We start from the raw sequence: 27,187 nt of genomic DNA, 5'->3' as shown, positions 1-27,187 counted from the left end.
AGAGAACAAAAAAAAACACTAGATGCTAGGTTAGACATATTTGCACCAAGTATTAATGGTGGGCTAAAGTATCTGTTCTCTATGTATTTAGGTAGCTGGTTCTTCTACTAACCTCTTCAGAACATCCGAAAAATCTACATAGCCACTGATATAATTTTACAATAGTCACATGTATAGAGGCAAAATGTTGTAGCCTGTTTTGACACATTAAAATCCCACAAACAGCCATGTGAGAAGGTACGCCTCACGCAAGGATGCATGTTGAAGGATTAATGTCACCCTGAATTTCCCTGATCATTTACATTCACCTGAGAAAAAAAATGGAATCTCAAATTGACATCATCCAGAAGATAGCCCAACCATACAGCATCATGCTAACAATATAAAAACATGCAAAATCAGGTATCACAGTAAATTAGGAGGGCTAACTACAGGAGTAGGGATACTGTGAAAATCCATCCCATAAAGACCCAGTTTTGACCAGAAAACTAAAACTTCCCAATAAACATCAAGAGGATTACAAAAGGCTGAGATGCCACAACAAAAGAATTGTTGATATTCAGGTAACTCAACTCTGTTAGTAAGATCACAGAGAAACCTCAATTTCATGTCCATATTTCTGCCTATGTCCATTTCCAACTCCAAAATCCACTTCATTCCTTTATCAGCCCTTAATATACTTATCATTTACAGCCTGTCACGATAATGCCAAAGATTCATAAAACTTTGAATTAATAAACTTCTCCACAACTCACTCCTCATTCAACACTTGCTCCTCCAGCCGGTCCTTATTCTACAACCCCCTTACTGAAGGAGCTCAGTGTTTAATATCAATTTCTCCCTAAATTTTTGCACAATTCAATGAGATCAACAGCTTCTTCTAAAAGAGTTTAGGCCCAATTATTCAATTTACAGTATAATGAATCTTTGTTACACTGCCTTCAAGGTATGATTTCACCTCCTGAAGGCTGATCACACATCGGCCTCAAAGACTAATCACAGGATCAGTGAAGGCTGTAGGAGTTCATGGTGGTTCCTCCATATTTTGATGGTCAAAGCATAGAAGAAGCCTGTCTGGAAGCGGAGCCTTGTTGTTGCATATATTACTCGATTTAACTTTATAAGAAGTGATAGTATTCGAGCCATAACTGTCCAGCATCCTTGGTTGGTTCAAATTTTGTCGTAATTGCCTCTTCAACTTGAGATGCCTTTCCAGAGGTCATACCTTATAACTCCTTGTAACTTTCTCGGTCACCAAATTTGAATGCCTCTGACCTGGCCCTCAGCAGACTGCAGATCTCATGGTTCATCCAGGACTTAAAGTTGGGGAAAACTGAATGATTTTGTGGGGACAAATCAACTACAACTATTTTAATAAAGTCTATGACGAGCATATTGTATTGATTCAAATCCAGACGAGTTCTTGAATATGGCCTAGTCCACCAACTCAAAGCAATCCCATACCCATTCCTCTGCCTCCCGCAACCATAATCTCGGGAGCTTCTCTCTTTAGCCTTTGCTTGTATGCAGGTAGGAGAAGACAGCTAAGTGATCCGATTTAAAGAAATGTGGTCTGGACATGGACCAATTGGCATTCCTCATCTTACTGTAACAGTGGTCTAGTGTGCTGGGAACTCTGGTACCACAGCTTATATGCTGATGGTAATTGGGCAAGGTTTGCTTTAAACAAGCCTGGTTGAAGTCCCCAATTATGATTTGAAAAGTACTGAGATGAACCATATCTTGTTTGGAGGCAGCATCATACAATATCTTGAGCGCTTGATTATAGCCAGCTAGTGGTGATATACAAACTGTGGTTAGAATTATGGAAAAACCCCAAGGTAAATAGAACAGATGGCATTTGAACATAAAAATTAGGAGCAGAGGAAGGCCATCTGGCCCGTCAAGCCTGCTCCGCCATTCAATAAGACCATGGCTGATCTGGCCATGGACTCATCTCTACCTACTTGCCTTTTTCCCCCCATAATGTTTAATTCCCCTAAAAAAAATTTGACTTAGATGTTCAGGGGGAACGGGTTTGACAAAACCACATTAGGAGGACAGTCAAATTTTGTAAAGCTGATGTATGCACGGCAGGTGGGTGACAACGTTGGTCCAATGGCAATCCATCATTGGTCAGGGGAAGCTTAGAGTGAAATCAAGCAGAACAAAATTGAACCCAACTCCATGGATTAGCAGACCTACTTCTGGAGGTAGTAGTTATAAGTAAACTTATGCAAACAACATACAGTGCATCATGCCAAAGCTGGTGCACTTGATGGCATTAAAGAACTGAAAAACTAGAACAGACTTAAAGAAAGGCAGTAAAATGCTACAGGGAGAAAAGGCACAAAACCTGCTTTTCTATGAATGTTTAACTTGGCAATATTAATCAAGTACTTAAACCAACTGAAATGAATGAACTAATGATTCAAGTGGTAAAGGTCTTGAGATTACTTCAGGGAGATGGTCACTTGGAGGACATGTGGACAAACAATTGTAAAGAATATTCATCATCGGTAATGTTTCTCAACAGATCATTAATAGTTGTGGTACATGTGCTAGATTTAATATACATGAAATATTTTCCCACATTCATACACTTGCAGAATATAGAATATATTACGATTGCAACAAAACCAATCATAAAAAAACCCAGTATGATTTTAGGAATTCTACATATTACCAACAGCTTATCAAATAAACTTAGAGGAAGCAAATAGCTGACAAAACTATGTTCTCGTTATCTACTACGTTATTACACACATTCTTATTAGGTCAGCCGTATATTACTTGTACTGTTGGTAATCATCATGCATTCTTCCACAGGCTTCTCCTGTAGCATTTGGTGTATCTTATTTGCCATGAGAGACTGCATTTGATGTATTATACTGGCAGGTAGTTAGTGTACAGCCAAAGCTGAGGCGGGGGAGTTTTTAAAAAAAATGTTAGTCACTTATGCTCAATTGTAAAATTACAGTTACTTAGTTATTTCCACATATATGACTTACTAAGTCTGTAATTATTTGTGTTTTAAGGGGAAAGCCAAGAAATATTGACTTGGTAACGTAGCTAGAGCTGGGATCTTATGTGCAAAAATGATTTATGACAGGAGTCAGGGTAATTGTGCTGACAACTCTGCTGCTCAGTGGAAGCCACGACAGTTGCAGTGGATATGAGAAGAGTCCAAAACAAAACCCATGTTTCATGATGACAGCAGTAAATCTAATAGCAAACCACACTTGCTTTGACACGCAAAAACTGCAAACTCAAATTTGGCTAGAAGTTATTATATACATGGAGGGGATAACAAACATTTATAGCCTTGGTGTCATTGTTTGTGGCTTTAAAGGTTTCTGCCTTGCCATCCACAAGAAGCCTTGAAGGCAACAAGGACCTAATAGGCTCACAAATTATGTGCCCTTGTTTAATCTATAGTATTGAAACAACAATATCTAATGTATTACAGAGAAACCAAACATTTATTTCAAGCACTAAGTTTTTTTTTGGTCTGCTTATTCAGGAGGTTGAAGAAATCATAACCACATTCACACTAGTGCAGTATACTGTTTTCATCAGCAGTGAGACCTCACTAATGTCTTAAAATCAAATTAAAGATTTTTGTTGTGGGACATGTCCTTTCAAAACTTACTTATTGCTTTATATCTAGTCCGTATTTCAAACCTAATAACTACAAAGTTGCTCTTAGTTTTAGAATGCAGATTCTTTGTTTTAAGATAAGAACCAGTTCTGTAAATACATACCATCAGAACCATCACAAAATCAGACAGGGTAGATATTCTGTATTAGATGTGTATATACCATCTGGTAACTTTCACAGCTAGAGAGAATTAAAGTGGAGACTGTAGAAAGAGAAGACAAAGAAAATATAGAAATAGATAATAAAATCTATTGTATTTTGCATTGAAATGGACAAAATAAACTGCTGTAAGAATGAGTCAGCCAAACACACAAACACTAGAATAATTTCTAAAAAAAAGACTGCATTAGGAAGATGAAATTTTAAACCAACTAAGCACAGCATACTGTATAATAACTGAAATTCAAACTGTGGCCAACCTTTAGCCATTTGCTTCTGTATCATAAAAAATCCATCAAAAATTAAGGAAGCAAAAAGGTTTTTGAAATAATCTAAAAGGAGATACAAATGTATTAGCAAGTAGGCCACATTTGCTTTGATCACCACCAAGCTGGAAGATTTATCAAAGAGAAGAATTTGTAATGAAGTTGATAAGAATAAAGAAAAAGGTTGAAATAGAATAAAGAAAATGGTAAATCACAATCATCCTTACTAAAATGGTGGCCTCAGCAATTCAATTAATTCAGTACATTTATATTTTGGTAACTCAGTTAATGTTGTGCCCCACTCTGGAAAAGCAAGTTATTTATCAACAAACACGATGCTAGAAGAACTGAGTTAGTCAGGCAATATCAATGAATTGGGTCTCAATACACTTTGCTCCTCCAACATCTAGTTAGTTGCCCCAAATTCCAACAGCAGTAGTCTCTTGTGTTTCTAAGTTTGGTAAGGAAAGTTTTAATAATTATAGATAGAATGTCTTTTTGAAAAGTGCCTGCCTTGCAGTTTTGAATGGAATGCAATCTATGTGTAATTTGTTCTATGGAGCAGCATATATGTAAGTTGCTCTTTTTCTCCCCCCTTTTTTTGGTTGTACAGGCAATCCCAACATCTCGGCCTTTTGGGTTATGGATTCATAGAAACCATAATCCAAGTGGCCTTTATAAAATTCAAAAATCACAACTTGATAGATTTGAGATTTTCACTTACAGAATTTGGACAAAAAAATCAACATAAATATTCAATACAATACAAAATTTATTTTTTCAACTTCTGGTTCATGATGAATGCAGAGATGGTGTGGCTTCACATCATGGAAGATCTTGATATGGTCTTCAGAACATAACACCCCCATGACATGGCGATCAGCTATAATCTAAAATTATTTACAGCAACAAAAATATTAGACACAAGTTTGAATGATATGCAACACTGCTATTACCTCTTGTTCCTCAAATATGGGTTGATATTTTTCAAGTGACAGCTTTTTTAAAATACTGGTTAATTCATCTAGGGAGAAAAATAAATGGTATAGGCATGAGTTAAGCATTATTACTTCAACCCTCATATGAATATTATTGGGGTTCTAATGAGCTTACTTTGATCATATTTGCTTTAATTATGACAGCATTTAGTCATATAGTAAAATACAATAAAACTGCATTAGAAATACTGTATAGACACAAAAGATATTACCTGAAGATAACCTCCCCAGGTTTACCCAAGGCTGGTAAACATGGAAAACAGAACTACCATGGCAAGAAAGACAATATTATAAACCGACCAGCAAGTCAAGATGGATGAGGACAAACAGCCAATCACACAAGATGTTCTGAAGATAGAAGAGTCATCTGAACAGATAAATGAATAAATCCTACTTAAGAGAAAGACATCCATGAATTCCTTGCATATGGAAGAGGAGGAAATGTTTAAGACAGTCTGTAGTGAAAGAACACCGAGGACATTAGAAACAGCATGTTATATGATCCAGGAATTCAAACAACAGATAGCTAACAGGACTCTCCATAATATCAAATGTTCAAATACAAGCCCATTGATGAAGTGAGGATGGGGAAACAAACCAAGAGGAATACCTGAGGCAAGACAACAATAATTTATGTGGCAAATGAGACCAAAGAATTAAGGCTAATGTGCTTATAGAGATCAGTCCTTACAGAAATGCTGTTTATGCTGCACCACATTTTTTCTAATGTCATTCTTTTTAAATTAGTTCTGCACCAAATTAATCTATATTTGCAAGTTATGATTTTAGAATTAAAATGCAAATGCACTACAGAAAAGTTGGTCCAATCATTTGAAATGATTGTTACTATGTTGTAGATCTGATTCACGACTACCATCTTAAAATTGCTCTAATAGTTTAAATGTACTATAAAACATCAGTGCCTTTCAGCATGTGAAGACATTAAAGTGGCACACCACAGAACTGTATGGGCATACTGTACTCCAGTTGAAATTTTGACCCCAAAATACAACATTTCTACCGAATTCCTCAGGAGCAGCCATATGGTAAACCCTTCTCAGACATTACATTACCTTCATCTGTGAGGGTTCCACTACTGGATCCGCCACTGCTCTTAGTTTGCTGATGTGAAGATGAGGACAATGAAGATTCTCCTTGCGGACTTTTAGGTGTGGGAGATGGTGAAGGAGTTAGAGTAGGAGAGGTGCTCTTGGAATTAGATGAAGTACCAGAAGATGGACGTTGTTGGCTACATTTCTGTATTAGAAGATTAAACATTAGCAACAGTTTATTATTTTTGAACCAACTGGTACATAGGCATCTTAGTGCTGTTCTCAGGGTCAAGTGTCCTATGCTTCTTCTTATGAACACAGTCCTATATAAATGCAAGAAAACAAATACAATAAAAATAGCTGAGCAAGGTCATCACATCGTGAGTTAACAAATCTTTATGCAGTGCGAAGTCCTGAAGAGAAGTTAAAAAAAAAATTAAGGGATCAAAAAAAAAGCCCTGGAAAATAATCTGGAAAGCTAGAGGAGAAAATATACTTGTATGTTTCTTATGTTTGACACCTCCTCTTAATTACCCCGGAACAGGTCCACACCAAAAGACACCAAACCAATGTCTCCCGTACCATCACTGCCCTCATCAACTCCGGAGACCTTCCATCCTCAGCTAAAATCTCATAATTCCCACACCCCGCACTGCTCAGTTTTACCTCCTCCCCAAGATCCATAAGCCTGACTGTTCTGGTAGGCTTATAGTTTTGGCCTGTTCTTGCCCCACCAAACTTGTATCTGCCTACCTCGACTCCATTTTGTCACCCATAGTTCAGTCCCTCCCTACCTACATCCGGGATACATCACATGCCCTCCACCTCTTCAATAACTTCCAGTTCCCCAGTCCTGACCACTTCATTTTCACTATGGATGTCCAATCTTTATACACTTCAATTCCCCATCAAGGAGGCCTCAAAGCCCTCCGCTACTTTCTGGACAATAGACCTCACTAGTTCCCCAACTCCACCACACTCCTCAGGTTGGCGGAACTGGTACTCACACTTAATAACTTTTCTTTCGGCTCTTCTCACTTTCTCCAGATCAAGGGTGCAGCTATGGGCACTCACATGGGCCCTAGCTATGCCTGCCTCTTCGTGGGTTATGTGGAACAGTCTATGCTCCAAATCTATACTGGTACTGCTCCCCAACTTTTCCTTCGATACATTGGTGCTGCTTCCTGCACTCATGCTGAGCTCGTCAATTTCATCGACTCTGCTTCTAACTTTCACCCAGCCCTCAAATTCACTTGGTCCATCTCGGACACTTCTCTCCCCTTTCTCAATCTCTTGATCTCCATCTCTGGAGATGGACTGTCCACTGACATCTTCCATAAACCCACTGACTCCCATAACTACCTTGATTATACCTCCCTTCCCCCCCACCCCCCCACCAATTGTAAAAACGTTATTCCCTATTCCCGGTTCCTCTGTCTCCGCCGCATCTGCTCCAAGGATGAGGCTTTCCATTCCAGGCCATCCCAAATGTCCTCTTTCTTTAAGAATCGTCGTTTTCCTTCTGCCATCATCAATGATGCCCTCACCCACATCTTCTCTATTTCCCGCACTTCCGCCCTCACCCCATCCTCCCGTCACCACAACAGGGACTGTGTTCCCCTTGTCCTCACCTATCACCCCACCAGCCTCCGGATCCAGCATATTATCCTCCACAACTTCCGCCACCTTCAACAGGACCCCACCACTAAGGACATCTTTCCTCTCTACCCCTCTCTGCTTTTCACAGGGATCGTTCCCTCCGCAACTGCCTGGTCCAGAAGTCCCTTACCACGGATCTCCCACCTGGTACTTACCCCTGCAAGCGTAAGTGCTACACCTGTCCCTACAGCTCCTCTCTTACCACTATTCAGGGCCCCAAACAGTTCTTCCAGGTGAGGCAACACTTCACTTGTGAGTCTGTTGGGGTAATCTATTGCATCCAGTGCAGCCTCCTCTACATCGGTCAGACCCGACACAGACCGGGGGACTGTTTCGTCCAGCACCTCCGCTCCATCCGCCACAACAGACAGGATCTCCTGGTTGCTGCTCACTTCAACTCTGCTTCACATTCCTATTTGGATATGTCCATATATGGCCTCCTCTACTGCCATGATGAGGCCAAGCTCAGGTTGGAGGAGCAACACCTCATATACCGTCTGGGTAGTCTCCAGCCCCTTGGTATGAATATCAAATTCTCCAACTTCCAGTAATTCCCTCCCTCTCCCTTCCCCCATCCCATTTTCACTCTGCCTCCTCTTCTAGCTACCTATCACTTCTCTCATGATTCTGCCTTCTTCTACTATCCATAGAGCTTTCCCCTTACATTCCTTCTTCACCTCTCCTGCCTATCCCCTCCCCTACCCCTTGATCTTTCCTCTGATTGGTTTTTCACCTGGCACATTCCACCCTCCCCCCACCTTCTTTATAGGGCCTCTGCCCCCTCCTTCTTTTGTCCTGACGAAGGGTCTCGGCCCGAAACACTGACTGCTCCTTTCAACGGATGCTGCCCGACCTGCTGAGTTCATCCAGCTTGTTTATACTTGTATGTTTCTTGCTACTTTGTAGGCACAAAAATACTACAACTACACAATCTACTGTAATATAAATAACTTTGCAATTTGAAATACATTTCTTTTGTGTCAAAATAAATATATATTACTCCAACATGACGGCTCCAGTGTTGAACAGTTTCCAATACATATCTTAATAACTAAAAAAAAATACATAATTGCCCATATGCTGAGGAAAATAGAACTGGGAGTATAATTTTTTAGGTATGGCCTACAAAATGAAGATGATAAGACTGTATATTGTACAAACAATTAAATAGGTTATTCACCATGTCACTAAGTTAGCTGCATCTGTTCAATCTACATTAATTCAATGACATCTAGTAAAACCTAGAGAACATTACCTGTACAATGCAATTGTTCACAGTTGGCGAGACTGGCAGCTCAGGATGGCTGGTTTCAACAAGGCTTAGTTGAGGCAAAGTCTCAGGCCTGGTCATTTTCAATTCTGGCAAACCTGCTGCTTTCCGTCTCTGGGCAGCAATTTGTGACAAGACACTATCTGAACTACCCCCTGAAAGAGAGAACATTTACACATACCTTTAAACATTAAGTGCTAACTTATTGAAAAGGTTAAACTTACCAAGATATTCATTGTTCAACCAGATCCTAAATTAATACAAAGCAAAACCTACTTGTACTCGCTTAGCTCTTCACAGTAACAGAAATTTTGACCAGGGTGCCCAAACTTTTGCATGCCGCTGTATATATAGATGGCATTTGAACTATGCTTAACCACAGTTATTTTACTGCCCTCACAATGCTTGTACAGAAAACTAGGCTGGGTATTAAACACCTTCTCAAAATTTACCCAAGCTGGAAGCTTTCTTCAGGGTATTAATGAGAAAAACTTATGACTGCAGAAAAACATGAAATAAATTTAATGCAGAATTATCGCATGTCTGAAAATACTAACACTATCAGTTACTCTTATGATGTGTTAACACTTGCCACATTCCATAACTATCCAATGTAGACCAGAGTGAACTCAAGGCATAATGTTCACTTAATAGTGATTAACGATAAACTTAACACTTACTTCAAAGTACATCTACTAAATGTCTCCAATATTAAGAAAGCTTAAGGTTCACAGATATTGCTGTTTCAAGAGCAAATAGAGTAGATGGAGATGGATGTATTTCTACAGTGTGCACCTCAAATTGAAATCCAAATTAACTTGCAAAGGAAATGACATAAAAAACAGCTTACCAGAGGACAGAACACTCCCCGCTTGATAGCCGTAAGATGTCAAACTTAACAAAATGATCATTTGACCTTTAGTTTCATTAGTTATGTCTTTAGCAAAAGGGTGGTCTCAGAGACAAGTCTTGAAACTATCTTACTGCACACTCTTTAACCATTCTCACTTCAAAACTGTCAGCCATGATGACATACCAGCTCATCTGATGAGCACAGCAACACCACCATACTGACTCAAAATGATGAACGGGTGACTTACCTCTCAAGAGAGTTGTGCTCCCTTAACACGTCCTCCAACTCACAGTAGCTCCTCAGAGTCAAGAAAGGGATGGAATTTACTAGGGTAACTTTGGATTGGGAGAAGTTCCTGCTTTGTGATGCACTGCACCCTTCTCTCTACACGGCTGCCTTTGAACAAGCATGATTTTAACCTTTGCCCGATTCAATTACACTATACTGAGATGTTGCTTACAAATGTGCCAACCACTTTAAAAGTGGAATTTGGCTACTCCTATGATCTTCTCTTTTGTATTGATATTACTCTCACGGGGTCTGAAATGAGTTGGGTGCCCATTCTCCAGGATATTAGTCTTAAATCCACTGACAGTGGGCTGAGAAGAACCACTGAGGCAGACTTTACCCGCTATGATCCAATCTAGGTCCCGTCATTGGGCATGAGGTGCATTCTGCGACCACTGCACTGCTCGTACCTTATGTGCACAGATGGTGTTTCTGCCAAACAGGAGAATGTCAGCTATGTCGTTAAAATGTGAACCATCTTGTGCAGCTTCAGGAGTTGGGATTTCATAGTTGTTAGGAATATGATCACAGTCAATAAGAACTGGCAGGAGTAAACAAACCTCTCCTCCTATTGACTCTGCGACAAATCCACCTGCTCTTCTTTTGGTAATTTCTGATATTCTAGAACATGTCTTTAGAGTGTCCAGGGAAGCAGCCACATACATCTGATTGATGCTTAGCAAATGGAAGCAAATGATGCAAGTTCAGGAGAAGTGGGTATAAAATTTGGTGAAGCATGACAGGAAGCTGGTTCCTATCCTTGCTGCTTTGATTTGATCCTCTGTTGAGCAACCATATTGTATTAGATGGCTTGCACCTACGATTGGTTCTTCAGTCACCTTCCCGAAGAGACAACCACCACTGTCAAAATCAGTTGCTGTTTCATATCCTTTGATTTGGCTGAAGCAACCCGTTTCACTCTCCTCCTTGTGCGCACTCAGTGCAACTTCTACACAAACTTTCTGTCTGTATGAGCTTTCTCCACATCTATACAAGCTTTTTCCGTTAGCACTTCAACTTCATGCTTAGCAAGCTCTGCTCTAATTTTTGCCACTTTAGCTTAGGGTAGTGCCGCAGGTATGCTAATTGTGCTTCCGCTTAAACGCTGCGAAGATGTGTTCGATGCACTACATTCTGACCTGACTTCCAGGGATCAGGTATCAACACTGCTGGGGGTCAGAAGCAATGCAGCATACAGTTTTCAAATGCATTCCCCAATCTGTGGGAGATGCCTTTGAAGACAAGTTATCTTTTCACTCTACCGCCCTCACATTGCATGCGTACAAAGCTCGGCAGGGAGTTAAACTCCTTCTCTAAAATCACCTGAGCCAGAAGCTTTCTTCAAGGTTTTAAAGAGAAAAGCTTGAGATTTTGCAGAAATTTAAGTAAAACACATATTAAATTCAAATACAGAATTGTCGCATGCCTGAATATAATAATATTAATGGTTATTCTTATGATCAGCATTACCCCAAGGTACAAGGGGTGATTGATAAGTTTGTGGCCTAACATAGAAGGAGTCAACTTTAGAAAACCTAGCACATTTATTTTTCAACATTGTCCCCTTCCTACATGTATACACTCAGTCCAGCGGTCGTGGAGCATACAGATCTTTTCTTTGTAGAAGTGGTCCATAGCAGGGGTGATTGATAAGTTCATGGCCTAGAATAGAAGGAGATGAGTTATTAACTTCAAACTTTCTGCATTATCACTCAGAATTGAACTACACGTGCATGTAATGAGAGCATCCTGGACCTCCAGGTGGTCCACAGCAGGGGTAATTGTTAAGTTTGTGGCCTACAGTAGAATATGATGAGTTACACAGCTCTTGTTACATGCACATGCAGTTCAACTCTTCAACGGAAAATGCAGAAAGCTTGAAGTTAACGCATCTCCCTCAAGCCACGAACTTATCAATCACTCCATGCTGTAGACCACTTCTGGAGGTCCAAGACGCAGACTTCTACAAAGAAGGGATCCGTATGCTCCACAACTGCTGGACTGAGTGTGTAAATGTAGAAAAATGAATGTGCTAGGTTTTCTAAAATTGACTCCTCTTACCTTAGGCCACAAACTTATCAATCGCTCCCTTGTAATACACATGCAACACTCCACAACAAGGCCATGTAGACCAGAATGAACTCATGACACAATGATAGTCTAATGGGTGGTAAATGATATGCATAATACTTCCTTCAAAGTACATCTAGTAAATGTTTACCAATATTAAGAAAGCTCAAGACACACAGATATTGCTGTTTCAAGGACAAATAAAGAGATAGATGATGATAAAAAACACACACAAAATGCTGGTGGAATACAGCAGGCCAGGCAGCATCTATAGGAAGAAGCGCTGTCGATGTTTCGGGCTGAGACCCTTCGTCAGGACTCAGCATTTTGTGTGTGTTTTTTGAATTTCCAACATCTGCAGATTTCCTCGTGTTTGCTAAATAGATGATGATGTATGTCTTTCTACTGTGTGCTTCAAATCAAAATCCAAATTAACCTGCAAAGGAAATGATGAAAAAAAAGCTTATGAATGGGAAGTGATGTTCATAGAAGACTAACTGCATACAGAAAAAACAATACCTCTGGAGGCCAGAAAAGTTGTGAATGTAAAGAAAGTAGAGCAGTGGACATTGGTGACATGTAACTGTGTGGATTGTCAGTAAGGAAGTAATATTATCATCTTATCGGAAACTGATTGTGCTCTCCTAAAAAGGAAGCCCAGAATCCAGGTTTTCAAGCTTGTGATGATTGTTTTGAATGCTGAGCTGTAACTGATAAATAGTTTTAACATACATTTTTCATCACCTAGTATTCCAAACCAGAGTGTAGAGCCAGTGCAATTGTATTTGCTGTAGACCTGTTGTACTAGTTGGTAAATTGGCAGTGGGTCCAAGACCCAACCTCTCGAAGTATTTAATTATGGTAAACGTGGAGTGCTACTAGGCAATAGTCGCTGAGGCAGATCACCCTACTCTTCTTGAGCACCAGTATCATTGCTGTTCTTTTGAAGCACGTGAGAACCTTAGATTACAGCTGTGAGATGTTGAAGATTACCTCTAACACTCCAGCAATTTTGGTCAGCACAGGTTTTATCTAGCCAAGTACACAGTCAGGACATGATGCCTTGCAAGTATTCACTATCTTGAAGAACATTCTGACATCTTATCATCATTGAATAGATTGCAGCTTTTTCCATCAGTGATAAATGTTTGACTAATTGATCCTTTGCTCCTCCTTATGTGGTATTACATTTTTGATTTCCTACTTTCCTTGGTGGTTTCCAATTATAGAGTTATAGAAAATAGCACCACAGAAATTGGCCCTTCAGCCTATCTAGTCCATGTTGAACCATTTAAACTGCCTACTCCCACTGACCTGCACTGGGATCATAACCCTCCATTCAACTATTCAAATTTCTCTTAAGTGTTGAAATCGAGCTGGCATGCACCACATGACCTCTGGTTGTAGTCCCAATCAACCTCAGTGGAAAAAGCCTGTTTGCATTTACCCTATCTATACCCCTCATAATTTTGTAAACCTCTATCAAATCTCTCCTCCATCTTTTATGTTCAAAGCAATAAAGTCCTAAAACTATTCAATTTTTCCTTATAATGCAGGCTTTCCAGTCCCAGCAACATCTTTTAAATTTTCTGTACTCTTTCAAACTTTAATTTTTCCTATAGGCAGGTCACCAAAATTGCAGAAAATACTCCAAATTAACCTCACTAACATCTTATACAACTTCAACATAACATGCTACCAGTCTCCTGTACTCATTACTTTGATTTCTGAAAGTCAATGTGCCAAAAGCTTTCCTTATGACCCTATCTACTTGTGAACACCACTTTCAATGATTCATGGACCTGTATTCCCAGATCCATGTGTTCTACAGCACTGCTCCATGTACAGCACCTCACACTCGCCTGCATTAAATTCCATCTTTCATTTTCAGCCTGTTTTTCTAGCTGATCCAGCAAGCTCTAATAGTTCTCCCTTGCTGTTCATTACATCCCCCAATCTTGGTGTCATCCACAAATTTGCTGATCCAATTAATTACATTATCATCCAGATCACTGATACAGATGATATTTACAACAACGGATCCAGTACTGATCTCTGAGGCACCTTACTAGTCACAGGCCTCCAGTCAGAGAGGCAACCATCTACTACCACTCTCTGGCTTCTCCCACAAAGCCAATGTCTAATCCAATTTACTACCTCATCTTGAATGCTGAACAACTGAACTTTCTTGACCAACCTCCCATGCAAGATCTTGTCAAAGGCCCTGCTAAGGTCTTCATCAACTTTCAACTGCCTTGTCTTCATCAACTTTCCTGGTAACTTCCTCAAAAAATCCTCTAAGACTGGTTGGAAATGACATACCAAGCACGAAGCCATGTCACGGATCCTTGATCAGTCCATGTCTATCCTAATACCGTATATCCAGTCCCTCAGAATACCTTCCAATAATGTTCCCACTGCTATTGTCAGGCTCACTGGTCTATGATTTCCTAGTTTATGTTCAGAGCCTTTCTTAAATAGTGGAACAACATTAGCTATCCCTCCAATCCTCCAGTACCTCAACTGTTGCTAAGGATGATTTAAACATCTCTGCTCAGATCCAATTTCTGGACTTACCTCCCACAGGTTTCAAAGGAATACCTAGTCAAGCCCTGGGGTTTTCTCCAACTAATTTACTTCAAGGCAGCAAACACCTCCTCCTCTGTCATCTGTATAGGCTATATAGAGTCGATGCTGTTTTGCCTCGTTTCTATACACCATCCATCTCCTGAGTAAATACAGATATAAAAAATCCTTTTAAGATCTCCCTCATCTATTTTGGCTCCAAACATGAGTTACCATTATGATCCTCAAGACCAATTTTGTCCCTTGCAATCCTTTTGCTCTTAACACATCTGTAAAAATCCCTTAGGATTCTCCTTCACCTTATCTGCTTGGGAATTTTGGGGAAGAAAATCATAATGGATGCTTCTTCCTCTTTTAGAATCCTACAACATTGGCCATCATGTCCAAAGTACTTGTCAGCCATTAGTCCCATCAGCCTGCCTAATATTATTTTCCCTAATAATCATAATCATTTTGAGTTCCTAATTTCTTTTTCCCTTTTTGTAACAGGATTTCCTTTTCTTTAAAAGAGTAGGCATTTTGTTTGTCCTTGCTGTAAAGACATAAAACATTAAATTAAGATCTCTGCCATTTCATCTTTTTAAGCTTCTGTGGGACCTTTCTATTTTATAGAAGCTCTTGCTATCTGCCTTTATATAAGTAGCTCCTGCAAAATGGCAGTCGAGGTAATGCAAATTCACCCTCATGGAATTCACAAATCACTATAAAAAGTCTAGAATCAAAAGCTGCATTACCAAAATTTATGTCAAAGACTGTAAATTAACATTTGTTTTTACTTCATATTTATTGATACATACACACGTGTAAGTTAGCTTTATGGGAATTTGCTATACATACTGTTTTCTAGGAGTGCCAACCACCCGCCCCCCCCCCCCCCCAAAATAAATCAAGCGTTGTCCTGCTGTTCATTCTCAGGTGTTATTTCTTCCCTGTACATAACTTTGCAATCCTCCAAACATCTTACAATCCTCAATCTTATCAGTTTTCTTAGCATAATTAAGACTTTTTTCCCCAATTAAATACTATCACTGACTTCTTTATTCCACATGGAAATCAAAGCAACTTGCCCTTCAAAACTCTGTTGATATGCCATTTTAGGATGTTTATACCTTTTAAGCTTATAATGAATCCTTGCTGATATCCTGTCTCAAATCTGGTACACCTGATCTTCTAAAACAAACTTGGTTCACTTGAGTAACTTAATCTTTTCCTTCTGACCAAACAATCTATTCCCCTTTGAACACTTCTGTTTAAACACTAAATGAAAACAAAATTCTTTTTTTGTTAAGTTTCTACGTTTGTTAAAATGACTTCCTCCCATAACCTTCTACTTGAGTATCTTCAATCTGCTTCAACCATCCTCCTTATGATGAAGCTCCTCACCCCCCCCCCCCCAAAGTTAACAACATTCAAGACATGCATGCCATTTTAAACTTCATTCATCCCCTATTTTTTTTTCTTATCATTAGGCTCCTCTTTGTTCTACTACCTGTGGCTGCCAGGTAACATTCACTAGGATCTTCAAGGATTTCAGCAAACATCTAAAAGATCCAAGATCATTTATTATTATTTCCAGTAGAGAAGTATAAGGAGAACAAAATAATTGTTACTCCAGATCTGATGCAGCACAAAAAAAGATAAAGAACACAATTAAAAGAACAATACAAATACATAACATTGCTTACTGCACATAGATTGATTCTATGTCCATAAAGTGATGCTAGGCAGAGGAGTGCCTGTGAATCAGGTGACAAACAAGAAATTATAGTGGTGATTGTGGATATGGAGGTGTTGATCAGCCTTACTATTTTGGGATAATAAGTTTTTCAGTCCGATGGTTCTGTCATGGATACTGTATTATCACACTCCCTGAAGCTAGTGGAACAATCAGTCTGTGAGCAGAGTGGGTGGGATTGTTAATTATGTCACTGGTCTTTTTCCAACACAATTCTGTATATATGCACTAGATGGCAGGTAATCTAGTGCTACTGATGCACTAGGCAGTTTTGACTACCTGTTGTTCAGCCCTCCTGTCCGCCACAGTATGGTTTTTGTACTATTCAGTGATGCACCTTGTGAAGATTCTCCTTACTGTGCATCTGTAGAATAACGCAGTCCAGCTCTCTTCAGCCTTGTCAGAAAGCAGAGCCGTTGGTGAGCTTTCCTGATTGTGTGGAATGAGCTCTGGGACCATGAGAGGCTATGTAAGATGTGCACTCCCAGGAGTTTGAAACTGCTTGCAGTTTTCACTGCTGTGCTACCAATGAAAAGAGGGACATTAGTGATGCAAGTTCTCCTGAAGTCGATAACCATCTCCCTAGTCTTAGTGACATTGAGGAAGAGATTATTTGCCAAGCACCAGGCCTCAAGTTCTTCCATCTCCTCTCTGTAGGCTACCCTATTGTTGTTGATGTGCCCCAACACTGTTGTGTCATTGACTGCGATCATATTCCCAACAACAATTAAATCCCATGGGTTTCACAAAAGTGCTCCGGTTTCCTCCCATAGACCAAAGATGTACCAGTTGCTAACTTAGTCATTGTAAATTATCCCATGATTAGGCCAGGATTAAATAAGAAGATTGCTGGGGATTGGCTGGATGGGTGGGTGGGCAGACATGAATGAATGAACAAACCTGATGATGTGAATACTCAGGCATTTGGCCATGCAGTCATGTGTAAGCAGAGTGTACAGCAGTGGAATTAGCACACAGCCCTGGGAGTGCATCCATGGTGAGGATGATTGGAGGGTGAAGTGGTTGTGCATCCTGACTATCTGAGGTCTGTTGGTTAGGAAGTCCAACACCCAGTTGCAGTGGTATGTTTAGACCGAGGAGGAGTTTGTTCACCAAGGTCTGTAGGACAAAGTGTTGAATGCATAACTGGAATCCAGAAACAGCATTCTGAAATAAGCATCCTTGTATTATGGATGTGTCAGGGCCAGGTGATCGATGCAATGGCATGTGCCGTAGAGCAGTTATGTTGGTAATCATATTGGTGAATGCCTAATGTGGCAGGGATGGAGTTCTTGCTATGTGCCATTACCAGCCATGCAAAACACTTTATGATGATTGGCATCAGTGCCATCAGGCAGTAGTCATTTAGTTCTGATGGTGTAGAGTTCTTGGTACAGGGATGATGGTGAACTGATTTGAAACATGTAGGGACAACAGCCTGGATGAGTGAAGTGTTGAAGTTGCCTGTGAAGACATCAGTGAGCTGGTGTGCACACTTCCTGAGTACGTTGTCTGGCCCATGTGCCTTACAAGGGTTGACTCTAGACATGGTCCTCACTTCTGCTTCTGTCAGACAGTGACTGCTCACCTGGGAGAGGGGTAACTTAGGTTCCTAGTATGTTGCATGCCTCGAAGTGTGCATAAAAGCTGTTTAGAGTGTTATAGAGGAAGGTGTCACTGGTACAGTCGATGTTCTTTTTCCTTCTGTAGGCAATAATTCCCTTGATGCACAGCCATATATGGTGGGGATCATCACTGGACAGGTGTTCCTGAATTTTTTGTGCATACAGGCGATCTTTCCCCTTTTGATGTCCAAGATGAGATTTCTCCTGGCTGCTCTAAGAGCTGTTCTGTCACCAGACTAGAAGGCAATGTCCCAGGCTTATAATAGGGAGTACATCCTTGCGTTCAGCCAAGGTTTCTGGTTGGGACGCGAGATGACTGTTCTTGAGGCATCAACATCATCTTCACACTTACTGATGAACTATATTTGCATTTTCCTCTACAGGTGTCCCCCGTTTTTTGAACATTCACTTTACGACAGCTCGGAGTTACGAAAGACCTACATTAGTACCTGCTTTCCCTAACCAAAGAGGATTTTCGCTTTACGAAAAAAAAGATGCCAGCTTTATACGTGTGTTTACCCCGAGAAAGACTACAATGACAATGAAGCCTTCTGCGGGCAGTTGTTTGTGCATGCGTGTATGTGCTGATTTTTTTTTTTCCCCAAATCGATTTTGGCTCACTGTCTTCCTGCTCTGATAAGTGAAACTACACCATACATACAATATTTCTACTTTATATAGGGTGCATATTTATCATATCATTCTTGTTTTTACTATATGTTTGAGTTATTTTAGGTTTTATGTGCTATTTGGTATGATTTGGTAGGTTATTTTTTTGGGTCTGGGAACGCTCAAAAATTTTTCCCATATAAATTAATGGTAATTGCTTCTTCGCTTTACAACATCTCGGAATACTAACGGTTTCATAGGAATGCTCTACCTTCAGATACCTGGGGAAACCTGTATTAACATAATAAATGCTTTTTAACCAATTACCTTGTATGATATTAGTTACAATTTACATGTATGTAAATTAATTCTGAAGATTTTCCAAGCATTGATAGATTTGTTGGTCTACGTTTCTCTTAACTGTTATAGAATTACTTTTAAAACAAAAGTCCTTTATTGGCCATTCTGCTTTCAATCCATCCAAGAAATTTCTAACTAATTGACGCTTTGGTGCTACAGAATGAAATCTGCCAGCCCAGGTACTACATTATAGCTATTAAAGTACTTGTCCATGAACTCTGCAGCAATGTTGGTTCTATTTTTCTAACAATTTTACTAGATATTTCACTTTACTAATCCAAATGAAATTCACTTCCTCATTTTTCAGCACAATCCTCTAACATAACAAAACATGCAGACTAACAATATCAACAATAAACGTGGCTCATTAGAAGCACCTGAAGTTTTAAAAAAAAAAAGTTCTTTGGAAAATTGCTAAAGATAACGTCTGATATTCCAATTAGGCAATCTCTAGTGCGACTAAACACCAAATCCAGAACATATTCAAAGTACTGTACCCCAAAAACAAGTGTAGGACTAGAGCGGGGGTTCCCAACCTTTTATATGTCATGGACCAATACCATTAAGCAAAGCATCCATGGACCCCAGGTTGGAAACCCAAGCTTACAGCTTGGCTCCTGACAGAGATGCCAAGATGCTAATTTGCCTTGTTAATCAATTAGGCACCCAAATCCCATAAAAACTCACCCTGCCCTTGTATTCTATTCTTAGAAGTGTCACAATGCTCCACAGATTCTGCTCAAAACTTTCAATTAATTCTACTAACCACTCATTTAAGGAGCCTTTTCATTCGCAGGATTGAAAACCTGCAGATCTCCGGAAATTCTTAAATAAAATCACTTGTGTTAAGAACATGTGTGCTGGCCTTCAAAACGAAGTATTGTAGCGGTGTGCTACACGCAGTGCTAAAATTATGACACGGAGTCGGTAACTGCAGTCGCAGAAAAAGCTTTATTCGAAATCCTCAGCCTCACTTTTAAGCCTCCCTCAACCTGCCCCCCCCCGACGCAGAGGCTCCAAAGCTCTGTGCTCGCAAACCCCCGTAGGCTATCTCCCTTAGCCGGAAAGCTGGCTAATTGTGAGCCGGTTCGGATGTGCCAGGAAATGGGTTGCCACATAACCCCCCCCCCAGAACCGGCGATACACCCCCCAATGTCCAAAGTCTGGGCCGGAACCTGCTTGGGAAGTCGGCCTCTGCGCCGAGGTGCCGGAAACTCGACTGGTTGCGCCAGGTCCACATGGGCCGGTTTGAGTCGGTCCACAATGAAAACCACCTCTTTCCCCCCCAACGTCCAGCACGAACGTGGACCCGTTGTTCCGGAGCACCATAAACGGCCCCTCATATGGTCGCTGCAGTGGTGGCCGATGCCCACCCCTTCGTACAAATACAAACTTACAGTTCTGCAGGTCTTTGGGTACGCAGGTCGGGTTCCGCCCGTGCTGTGAAGTGGGTATGGGGGCCAGGTTACCGAGCTTCTCGCGTAGTCTGCCCAGGACTGCTGCGGGATCTTCCTCTTGACCCCGTGGGGCTGGTAGGAACTCCCCGGGGATGACTAGGGGTGCGCCGTATACCAACTCGGCAGACGAGGCATGCAGGTCGTCTTTGGGTGCTGTGCGGATGCTGAGTAGGACCCAGGGAAGCTCGTCCGCCCAGTTAGCTCCTCTCAGGCGGGCCATGAGGACCAACTTCAGGTGACAGTGGAAACGCTCCACTAGCCCGTTCGACTGTGGGTGGTAGGCAGTGGTGTGGTGCAGCTGTGTCCCCAAAAGGCTGGCCATAGCTGACCACAGGCTGGAGGTGAACTGGGCGCCTCAGTCGGAGGTAATGTGGGCCGGTACACCAAAGCGAGATATCCAGGTGGTGATCAGGGCTCGGGCGCAATATTCGGAGGTGGTGTCGGTGAGTGGGACCGCCTCTGGCCATCTTGTGAACCGGTCCACGATAGTCAGGAGGTGCCGCACTCCACGTGACACTGGCAGGGGGCCCACGATATCCACATGAATGTGGTCGAAACGCCGGCGGGCGGGATGGAACTGCTGCGGTGGGGCTTTGGTGTGCCGCTGCACCTTGGCCGTCTGGCAGTGCATGCACGTTTTGGCCCATTCACTGACCTGTTTGCGGAGCCCGTGCCAAACGAACCTGCTGGAAACCATCCGAACAGTTGTCCGGATGGAGGGATGCGCCAAGTTATGAATGGAGTCGAAAACATGGCGCCGCCAGGCTGTCGGGACAACAGGACGGGGCTGGCCGGTGGCGACGTCACAGAGTAGGGTCCTCTCATCTGGGCCTATGGGGAGGTCCTGGAGCTGCAAACCGGAGACTGCGGTTCTGTAACTCGGAATCTCCTCATCTGCCTGCTGTGCCTCTGCCAGTGCCTCAAAGTCTACTCCTTGGGAAAGGGCATGAACGATAGGGCGAGAGACTGCATCCGCCACGACATTGCCCTTACCCGAGACGTGCCGGACATCCGTCGTGTATTCAGAGATGTAGGACAGGTGGCGTTGCTGGCGGGATGACCAGGTGTCGGACGCTTTCGTAAACGCAAAGGTAAGCGGTTTGTGGTCCGTGAACGCGGTGAAGGGCCGACCTTCTAGGAAGTACCTGAAATGCCGGATTGCCAGGTAGAGCGCCAACAGTTCCCGGTCGAAAGCACTGTACTTGAGCTCGGGCGGCCGCAGGTGTTTGCTGAAAAATGCCAGGGGTTGCCAGCGACCTGCGATGAGTTGCTCCAGCACCCCACCAACTGCCGTGTTAGAGGCGTCCACTGTGAAGGCGGTAGGGGCGTCCATTCTGGGATGTACTAGCATCGCGGCATTCGCCAAAGCTTCGTTTGAAGGAAAGCGGCGGCGGACTCCTCGTCCCAGGTAATGTCCTTGCCCGGACCCGACATCAGGGCGAACAGGGGGCGCATGATCCGGGCAGCTGAAGGGAGGAAACAGTGGTAGAAATTGACCATACCTACGAATTCCTGAAGGCCTTTGATCGTGGTGGGTCGGGGGAAGTGGCGGACCACATCTACCTTAGCGGGCAGAGGGGTTGCCCCGTCTTTAGTAATCCTGTGGCCCAGCAAGTCAATGGTATTGAGTCCGAACTGGCATTTGGCGGGGTTGATTGTAAGACCGTACTCACTCAGTCGGGCGCAGAGTTGACGGAGGTGGGACAGATGCTCCTGACGACTGCTGCTGGCTATGAGGATGTCGTCCAAATAAATGAACGCAAAGTCCAGGTCCCGTCCCACCGCATCCATTAACCGCTGGAACATCTGTGCGGCATTCTTCAGGCCGAACGGCATGCGGAGGAACTTGAAAAGGCCGAACGGGGTGATGAGAGCCGTTTTGGGGACGTCGTCAGGATGCATCGGGATTTGATGGTACCCTCGGACGAGGTCTACCTTGGAGAAGATCCGTGCGCTGTGCAGGTTTGCTGCGAAGTCCTGAATGTGCGGCACAGGGTAGCGGTCTGGTGTGGTAGCCTCGTTCAGCCTGCGGTAGTCACCGCACGGTCTCCAGCCTCCCGTCGCTTTGGGCACCATGTGCAGGGGGGAGGCCCATGGGCTGTCGGACCGCCGGATGATCCCCAATTCCTCCATCCTCTGGAACTCCTCCTTCGCCAGTCGGAGCTTGTCCGGGGGAAGCTGCCGAGCGCGGGCGTGGAGGGGTGGTCCCTGGGTCGGGATGTGGTGCTGTACGCCGTGTCGGGGCATGGCCGCTGTGAACTGCAGTGCCAGAACCAATGGGAAATCCGCCAGGACCCTGGTGAAGTCGTTGTCGGACAGCGTGATGGAGCCGAGGTGAGGGGCTGGCAACTGGGCTGCACCCAGGGAGGACGTCTGAAAGGTCTCGGCATGTACCAGTCTCTTCCTGAGCAGGTTGACCAGTAGGCTGTGAGCCCGCAAAAAATCCGCACCCAGAAGCGGTTGGGCTATGGCGGCCAGTGTAAAGTCCCACGTGAACTGGCTGGAGCCGAACTGTAGCTGCACCTGAGGGGTGCCATAGGTCCTTACTGTGCTGCCATTCAAGGCCCTCAGGGGGGGCCCCGGTGCCCTGCTGCGGGTGTCGTAACTCGTCGGAGGTAAAACGCCGATCTCGGCACCAGTGTCGACCAAAAACCGGCGTCCCGACCTTCTGTCCCACATATACAGGAGGCTATCTCAATGGCCGGCCGCCGTAGCCATCAGCGGCGGCTGGCCCTGGCGTTTCCCGGGAACTTACAAGGCGGGTGACAACGGCGGGCATCTGCGCCCCACCGCTGGTGGTAGAAGCACCAGTGTTCATTGGGCCCCCCCACCCCTGCCTCTGGGGTTGGCGGGCTCTGCGGCCGGGACTGGACTGGTTTGCTGCTGGGAGCGTGGCTGGGAGATCTGTGAGACGGACACCTTTTTGGCGTTCCACAGCAAGTCCGCCTGGGCTGCTACCCTCCGGGGGTCACTGAAATCCGCGTCAGACAGCAACAGGCGTATGTCCTTGGGCAGCTGCTCCAGGAATACCTGCTCAAACATGAGGCAGGGTGTGTGTCCGTCGGCCAAAGACAACATCTCATTCATTAAAGCTGATGGAGGTCTGTCGCCCAAGCCATCCAGGTGCAGTAAACGGGCAGCCCGCTCGCGCCGTGAGAGTCCGAAAGTCCTGAGGAGCAGGGCTTTGAATTCCATGTACTTGCCGTCCGCCGGGGGCAACTGTACGAACTCCGCGACCTGGACGAGGGAGCTCACCACGTAGTAGTAGCAGCAGGTGTCTTCTGAGGTGATCTGGTGAACGTGGAATTGGGCTTCGGCTTGCTGGAACCATAGGTTCGGTCGTTGTGTCCAGAAACCCGGCAGTTTCAACGAAACCGCATGAACAGAGGCGGCGTCGGTCATTTCTGGTCCAAAAATCGTTTGGACCGTCGGGGTCACCAATTGTAGCGGTGTGCTACACGCAGCGCTAAAATTACGACACGGAGTCGGTAACTGCAATCGCAGAAAAAGCTTTATTCGAAATCCTCAGCCTCACTTTTAAGCCTCCCTCAACCTGCCCCCCGTGGCGCAGAGGCTCCAAAGCTCTGTGCTCGCAAACCCCCGTAGGCTATCTCCCTTAGCCGGAAAGCTGGCTAATTGTGAGCCGGTTCGGATGTGCCAGGAAATGGGTCGCCACAGTATATAATTTTTTTTTGTTCCTTTCTGAGTTTCCCATATTTAATTATTTACATCAAAACATCTCTAATCACTAATGAGGCCCTTCTTGTATGTCAATGCTTTCCCCAACTTCCATACCTGTATACTGCAGCGTAGGAATCAGGAACATGGATGGAATTTAACTGTTATGACATAACATTTGTTGTTTTGCAGCAGCAGTTATAGTGTGACAATATAAAAAATATTATAAATGACAAAATAAATTGTGCAGAAAGGATTGAGGTAGTGCTCGTGGCTCATTCAGAAATCTGATGACAGAGGAGAAGAAGTTACTTGTGAATCATTAAGTGTGGGTTTTCATGCTGGTACCTCCTCCGATGGTGGTAATGAGAAGACAGCATCATTTAGATTACTGCATTCTATCAAAGCAGCAAAGTCTCCAGCCCAACCAGACTTCAAAGACACAAAAAATTTAGACCAGCTCAGAGGAGTGAATGAGAGGCTTGGGTCAGATTAAGTACAACTAATATGTGAAATTAAATCAAGGAACATCTGGTTCTTTGTTCTGTCCAATCCTTTAATAATTTTAAATAATTGCATTCCACTCTGCATTGTTCTAAAGTAGAACGTAGAACAGTATGGGCCCTTTTGGACCACAATCTTGTGCCACCCTATATAAATGTACTCTGCAAATTGGTTGCCTAGTGTACACATGGCATAGATGATGTAGAGGCCACATCCTGAACACCAAATGCAATAGGCCAGATTAGAGTAGTGCACTCAAAATGCATTACTGTAACTCATTAAACTTGCATTATAAGGAAAATACTCAGTAAAATAACTGAACTAATTTAAACTTCTGATAATTTTTATTCGTGCTAAAAATCACTGAATAGTAATCAAGGATTTTTTAAAAAATGGAAATGTATACTTAATTTATATCAAGTACTACTGAATCAAATCTGAAATGATCTACAAATTTTAAAAAAGCACAGAGCTCATAACATTAGATTTTATGCACTGACTACAAGGTGGTACTCAATGTCATCATAAAATAGCTCTTAATGCAGTTGACAAGATCAGCTTCTGACCTGAGCGGTTATGAGATTCACTGATACAATGTCGACTGATGCCAGCTACTCCATTGGATCCACCAGAAGAATGTGGAGAATAATTGAAATGTCCCGAGTTCTGAGATGTCGGGCTCCTGGGAAGATTTGGAATAGGAGGAAGTTTAACAGATTTTCCCATCCTGCTGACAGAAGTCTGCAAATAAACAAGGAAACAAACTAAATCTTGCTATAACATTTACTGCACACATTAACACCTCATGTTTTTCCAGACAATAAATATTGGTCTTGCCAGTTGTAGTGGAAATGGTTAAAACTAGTGTATGATGGGATACTCGACCATTCTGGAGCAGCGGGACTTAAGACTGCTGATGTGAGTTGAGTGATAAGTGCACCTTGGATAAGTGCAGTACTAGGAACTCCAAAAAACAAGATACTAGGCTCCGAGAACCAGGAGAGTGGATGTGGTTGGGGGTAAATCAGGAGTCCTGATAACAGGAAACAAAGAGGACTATTAGACTTGCACAGGGAGATAATTGACATGTCACTTAAACAATTATTCATGTACAGTACTGACTGTGGGATGCTAAACAAAGTTACGTGAAGTTGTTTGTAAATATGAGCTCTGTATTACCTAAAAAAAAATCAGAGCTTTGGTGGCAGAGGAGACTGCCGTAGACTGACCATGATCATGTTAACAAACTCTTAAAACGAAACTGGGAGTCATTATGGTGTTCATAGTTAGTGTGTCCATGACACCAGTGTGATCCAGATTCCACCATTGCCCAAAATAGGTTTTCTTATAATTATTGAAAACATTTGAGGAGAGAGGGAAGGAGGGGGAATCATTATTGAATAGAGTTCTTAAAAATCAAAATTACAACCTTCTTCAGGGTGGTTAAAAATGAGGATATTTGTGCATTTTTAGAGAAATAAATGGAAGTCTAATTATGTATCTGCAGGTGTAATGAAGAATTTATCTGTAGCAGCACATTACATCACTTAAGCAGCATTCACAAGAAAAACATAAATGGAACATGAATTATACACTATTTTATTTTGAGATACAGCACACCCAGTGAACCAGACCACCCCACAACTCACCTATTAACACTAGCCCAATTACAGGGCAATTTATAATGACCAATTTACGAAAATTTAAAATGGCTAATTGACATTATTTTTCTTTTGTTACAACCCTGGATGCGCAACAGTTCATTGCTACCAGCCAGGATTTTGTGTTCATCTCTTTTTATAATAGAATGCGATTAAGCAAAAGTCCATTTTAGTGCAAAGTAGGCATTGAGTTGCTAAACCGATTTGGGTTTTGCTGGGTAGTTCAAAAAACCAACAGATGACTGGAAATAGCTGCTCTTGAACCTGGTGATGTGGGTCTTCAGGTTTCTGTACCTCCTGCTCAATGGTAGATGTGTAAAGATGGCATGGCCTGGTGGTGAGAATTTGCCTTCTTGAGGCAATGGCTCCTGTAGATACTACTATCAATGGTGAATAGGGATGTGCTTACGATGTATTGGGCAGACCATGAAAATATAGTGCAGATAATCAGTAGTTAGACTAACTACTAGTCTGAAATGGTGGCGCAGTCACAATCTCTCACAATTAAGCAATACAACGACGACCAGTAGTATCACCAGGGCATAGTAGACTACAGATGAAGTGATGGTAAAATGAATTAGTTAGTTAGGTACTAGTTAGGTATTTGGTAGTCAAAAGAGATGTGGTCGGAGAGATGTTCTATGCTGCATGACTACAATTCTATGAGCCTAGAAATTACTGCCAATGCTATTAGTA

General features: G+C 42.6%; 1 protein-coding gene across 1 annotated transcript in view; it reads right to left on the bottom strand.

Annotated features, from left to right (window-relative positions):
• The window catches only part of LOC132378434 (ankyrin repeat and SAM domain-containing protein 6-like), a 54,969-nt gene that overhangs the window by 8,338 nt on the left and 19,444 nt on the right, over nt 1–27,187 (bottom strand). The window contains exons 9-12 of the mRNA XM_059945352.1: nt 25,397–25,571; nt 9,051–9,220; nt 6,158–6,341; nt 5,043–5,110 (exon numbers count right to left, since the gene is read on the bottom strand). Of these exons, the coding sequence (XP_059801335.1) occupies nt 5,043–5,110; nt 6,158–6,341; nt 9,051–9,220; nt 25,397–25,571 (597 nt within the window). The remainder of the gene's footprint in view (nt 1–5,042; nt 5,111–6,157; nt 6,342–9,050; nt 9,221–25,396; nt 25,572–27,187) is intronic.

Source organism: Hypanus sabinus, chromosome 20 (assembly GCF_030144855.1).
Source record: "Hypanus sabinus isolate sHypSab1 chromosome 20, sHypSab1.hap1, whole genome shotgun sequence".
Lineage (NCBI taxonomy): Eukaryota > Metazoa > Chordata > Chondrichthyes > Myliobatiformes > Dasyatidae > Hypanus > Hypanus sabinus.
This window is presented reverse-complemented; position numbering and strand designations above follow the sequence as displayed.